Source organism: Grammomys surdaster, unplaced genomic scaffold (assembly GCF_004785775.1).
Source record: "Grammomys surdaster isolate TR1022 unplaced genomic scaffold, NIH_TR_1.0 371, whole genome shotgun sequence".
Taxonomy (NCBI): domain Eukaryota; kingdom Metazoa; phylum Chordata; class Mammalia; order Rodentia; family Muridae; genus Grammomys; species Grammomys surdaster.
Genome location: NW_021604790.1, coordinates 2,231,520 through 2,236,817, shown reverse-complemented (window position 1 = coordinate 2,236,817; position 5,298 = coordinate 2,231,520). Strand labels below are relative to the sequence as shown.

Sequence of the window (5,298 nt, the reverse complement as noted above, 5' to 3'; positions counted from 1 at the left end):
GATGATTATAAGGAAAGGCAGCTGTTAGTCATGGTAAGGCATGTTCAGTCTACCCTTGAGGTGGAGGCAGGAGGATCACAAGTTGGAGAATATTCTGAGCTACATAGAAATTATATGAAGAATCAAGTCATTCTCCTCCTCCTCCCAAAAGATGCCTGGAGGATAGGGGAGGTGGAGGCCGCTTGAAATCTGCTGAAGTTAAGCTGATTGTTGTTTGGGATAGGGTGGGAATATTGCAGTTGGAAAAAATAGTCTGATTATGATGTCTTAAATGTGTAGGTCTCTCTCCTCTCTCAGGAAACAAAGACATCAAGATCAAACAGGTGACTTAGAGCCAAGAGAGCTTCTTACTTTAAAAGTTCAGCCAGAGCCAGGGAATTCTCTCTGGGGCCTGTGTGTATGTATTACACCCTTTTATTGGGTCCTTCTTATCTGCCGGCCTTTGTTACATTTAAGCTTTTCAGCATTGATGTGGTGGAATGTCATTACCCCCATTTCACACTTGGTTTTCCGATTGGAGTCCAGGTCTGGTTACATCCAGAATTAGTTGCTTCCATACATCAAGCTGTGTTCCTGGATTTCTGGTATTTCAACCCTATGATTCTTGCTCCTGTCCCACTTTGAAAGTACGAAGAACACTTTCTATTTCAGAGCAACCTTAGTGGCTCACAGATCTATGTTAGGATCTGACGCCCCTTTCTGTCATACAGGCGTACATGTAACTAGATCATTCATATACATAAACAAATTTTTATGTTTTGTTTTTTAATGTATGAGTGTTCTGGTACACCAGCATGCCAGAAGAGGGCATTATATCCCTTTATGGACGGTTGTAAACCACCCTGTGGTTGCTGGGAATTGAACTCAGGAGCTCTGGAAGAGCGGCAGTGTCCTTAACTGCTGAGCCATCTCACCAGCCCTTAAACAAGTCTTTTTTAAAGGGAAAGAAAGTGCAAAGAGAAGCTCTGAGTGCTCTACACAGGGAGAGTTCAGAAAGGCTGACTCCTTCCAGAACACATTTTCCCTCCCGGAACTAGAGAGCGAGAGCTTTGTTTCCCGACGAAAAGAAAAACAGTGAGGGACCGGAAGTTGCCTGTATCATCCTCCGTGCTGGTCTCCCAGACCCGGCTGAGGCCGTAGCGGACTGCCCTTTCCCAAGATGGCTTCGAAGATTGGTTCGAGACGCTGGATGCTGCAGCTGATCATGCAGCTGGGTTCCGTGCTGCTCACGCGCTGCCCCTTTTGGGGCTGCTTCAGCCAACTCATGTTGTACGCTGAAAGGGCCGAGGCGCGCCGGTGAGCGCGCCCACGAAGCCATCGAATGCGGTGGGGGGCGGTACGGCCTGTCCCAGGAACTGGGGTGCGGTGATGTTAGGGGGAGTTGGGGCCCAGAAGTCGGGACACTTAGACTGGGAGGAACTGGTACTCAAACAGGTTGGACGATGCTTTGGTTCGGTTGTACGACCAAAGTTGATGTGGTGGCTCCAGTCTCGGGTTTCTGGGGAGCAGTGGAGATTGGGGGAACTTACAGAGGTCCCCAGACACTTACTCTCCATTCATTCTGTCCCCCTTGTTCCCTATACTTGATTCACAGGAAGCCCGACATCCCAGTGCCTTATCTATATTTCGACATGGGGGCAGCTGTGTTGTGTGCTAGCTTTATGTCCTTCGGAGTGAAGCGGCGTTGGTTTGCGTTGGGCGCCGCACTCCAGCTAGCCATTAGCACCTATGCCGCTTACATCGGGGGCTATGTCCACTACGGGGACTGGCTAAAGGTGAGCACATGAACTCTAGAAGAGATTTAGCTATGGGGAAGGAGCTGCAGGATCCTGGTGTAAGTGGTGGGCTCCTATGGCACTCCCAAACGTGAAGCCTGGGAAGACTGGGGTACTAGTTTGTAGCAGTTTTATGAAGATCATTACAGAGCACAGACGTGTCAGACCCATAGAGACCACACAGACCTCCCTTGTAGAGTGTGAAAATGGAGGTCCAGAGGTGGAAAATCGACTTTCCCAAAATCATGCCACAATGTATTGAAAGTAACCTAGAGTTATCTGATCCCCAAAATCCTTTAACCATTACTTTATTAGTCTCAGACTCGTAAAGCTAAATAGACCTTGGAGAATATCTGATCTACCCATCAGGTTTTATGAAATGTGATTAATACTAGTGCAGAATTTGTGCCTGGAAATGCAGAAGCTGCACTGGCCACCGGGAGCCTCGAGGTAAGGTGGCTTGGAGACAGTGTCCTCAAAGACCATACTGTCAGTCTAGTAGTAGAGGCAGTGTGTGAACAGCTACTGGATAGTGGGGCTATTTGTTTTGTTTCTAGACAGGATTTCTCTGTATAACCCTGACTGTTCTGGAACTTGCTCTGTAGACCACAGTGGCTCAAACTCAAACAGAGATCTGTTTGCCTCTGCCTCCCAAGTGCTGGTATTAAAGGCATACGCCACCACCGCTGTCTGGTTGGCTCTTCTTGTTTTAGTTGGTATAGAGTCTATACTACATAGAAGGAAGAACCCTGGGATTGGGTTTCAGAGTAGGGGTGGAGGTGGTGGCAACCTGTTGCATCTGGGTTCCGCCTCTTTCTGTAGGACCATTGTCAGTTTTCTTATCCCCTCTCAGCCCTCAGTTTTTGCCTTGTAAAGAGAATTCTCTCTCTCTGCAGACTACACTTGGAATAGGGGAAAAAGCTCATCAGATAGAATGGGATGTTAGAAGTGGGCAATTCTGTGTTCTTGACAGCCAAGAGCCATGATTGCAGTTCTTGACTAGGGTTCCTTTTTCCCTGGCCTTAGGTCCGTATGTATTCCCGCACAGTTGCCATCATTGGCGGGTTTCTGGTGCTGGCCAGCGGGGCTGGGGAGCTGTACCGTCGAAAGCCCCGAAGCCGCTCTCTGCAGTCCACTGGCCAGGTGTTCCTGGGCATCTACCTCATTTGTGTGGTACGTTGGGGTTCTCTTGACTGGAGACACTGTATGGGAGTGATGTGAGCTTAAGCCTGGTAGAATCCTGGCCATTGGGCAGAACAAGGCCATTCGAGTAATTTCTGGTGGCTCCTAGAGATTGCCATGGACAGCTTCTGGTTCCTTCTGAAGGGCCCTCCGGGTACCTGATACCTGGCTGAGTGAGGGTCCCTCCTTTCAACATTATTGCCACTGGTTAGATAAGAAGTTGAACTGACCATTCAGTCCCAGTCTTGAGAATCCAGCAAAGAAGATATGGTGATTTTTCTCATTTCTTCAGCCTCTGGAGGACTGAGAGAGGGACAAAGGAGAGGCGTGGTGCACGTCAGCCCTAGTGGTGGCTCTGCCTCCTAGAGCTGATGGGAGTTATGGAGGATAGTCAGGTAGATCTCCCTGGTGCACCGGAAGGCCATTGTAGATGAGGACAAAGATAGGCTTTAAGCTCTTGACTTCATCCCAGGAGCCAGGAGTTACATCCTATGTGCAGAGTTCTAAGTGGGCTTGCGCAGTGTGTAGATTCAACAGTTAAGCCTCTGTCTGGCTGTGGAGATACACTTCCTTTCTTCAGAGGCTTCCAGGAGAGTACAGATCAGCCTTAGCTCTTGGGGCCCTATAATCAGAGTGGGAGGCAGGCCCTACTTTCAGAGAGTCCCCATCCCGAGGAAGGACTTCGAAGGCCACTTTACAGGGGCTGGCTTGTGGGTACCACCTCAGGGAGGCACTCATCTGCTGCACAGTCTTAAAGGATGCTGTGTCTCTAGGCCTACTCGCTGCAGCACAGCAAGGAAGACCGGCTGGCATACCTGAACCATCTTCCAGGAGGAGAGCTGATGGTCCAGCTGTTCTTCGTGCTTTATGGGGTCCTGGCCCTGGCCTTCTTGTCAGGTTACTACGTGACCCTGGCTGCCCAGATCCTGGCTGTGTTGCTACCTCCCGTCATGCTGCTCATTGATGGCAATGTCTCCTATTGGCATAACGCACGGCGTGTCGAGTTCTGGAACCAGATGAAGCTACTTGGCGAGAGTGTGGGGATCTTCGGGGCTGCCGTCATCTTGGCTACTGATGGCTGAGTTCCACAGGGAGAGCCTGATTTGGGCACAGGGGGCCACCACCGAAGGCCACCTTACCTTCCTCCTTGCTGGCCCAGTTGCTGTTTATTTATGCTTCTTGGTTTGTTTGTTTGTTTGTTTGTTTACTTTCTTTTTTTTTATTTTAATAGTTACGGTTTTTCCCCCCCAAGTTTGTGGCTCAGACCTTGGGAAGATGGGAGCCCTTGTGCTAAAGGCTCCAAGGGTTGTTGTTGTTTTTCTTGCCTTTTTTAGGGGAGAGCTGAGGCCAGTTGCCCTTCACCCACGTGGCCAGGGAGGGAGGAGTCCCTGAGAAAGGAGTAAGGCAGAGCTGGGGTGCTGGTAGGAGTCAGGGACAGAGGAAGATTTGAAAGTAAGCAAATGCGAAAGTTCCGACAGATGCAGCTAAGCTAAGCAGTGCTTTTCAGACTAGTGTGTGCATTCGCACTTGTGTGTCTTCACACACAGAAGGAGCCCTGCAAGGAGGGGCATAGTGGCTGGTGCTACACAGGTCACATGGGCTCTTTGGGGGTCTGCTGGGGCAGAAACAATCCCAGCTCTCTGACTCTCGCTCTAGAGTTGAGAGCGGGCCCTGGTGTGCTCTGGGATGTGCAAGGTGGAGCAGGCCTGTCAAGCAGCTGCTACTGCATCTGCTCTCAGCTTCTTGGCTGACCAGCTGGGTGGAGTACCCGCCCAAACACCAGACCACACCGTCCTCCAAAAATAAACATTTTATACAGACATTGTGTCTTTGCTTCTGTCTGTCTTCCCCGTGGGCACTTTGCCGTTGGCTAGGATTGATTTGGAGGTTCTTGAAAGATCATCTTGGGTTAAACCCCATTCTGGTCCTTCTATGATTCCTCCACCACCCCAGTTCTAAGAGTTCTCACAGTTCTTCAGCTATCTTTAAAAAAACAAACAAAACAAAACCACACACTTCCTGGGTGTGGTATCGCATGTCATTAATCCCAGCACTTGGAAAACAGAGGAAGGCACATCTATGTGAGTTTGAGGCCAGCCTGGTCTACAGAATGAGTTCCAAGACAGCCAGGGATACATAGAGAAACCCTGTTTTAACTTATTTCCCAATGAATAAGTAATTAAATTTTAAAAAAAATCTTAAAACATCAGCTAGATTGGCTTAGTTGAGCACAGGCCTAGAATGTCCTGGCCCTAGGTCCCACTGATAGCATTGAAGAAAGATCTGTCATATCCCGAATCCTTACTGTAAGTTAGGTTTTCTTAGGGTTTGTTTTGGTTTT

At 49.2% G+C, this 5,298-nt stretch overlaps 1 protein-coding gene across 1 annotated transcript; it reads left to right on the top strand.

Annotated features, from left to right (window-relative positions):
- The first annotated feature begins 1,097 nt into the window (after positions 1-1,097).
- On the top strand, positions 1,098-4,779 carry Tmem101 (transmembrane protein 101). The gene is made up of 4 exons (XM_028780606.1): positions 1,098-1,296; positions 1,595-1,775; positions 2,802-2,948; positions 3,731-4,779. Exons 1-4 carry the CDS (start codon positions 1,160-1,162, stop codon positions 4,037-4,039), a joined length of 774 nt encoding a protein of 257 aa, XP_028636439.1. The 5' UTR covers positions 1,098-1,159; the 3' UTR covers positions 4,040-4,779.
- The last annotated feature ends 519 nt before the right edge of the window (positions 4,780-5,298 follow it).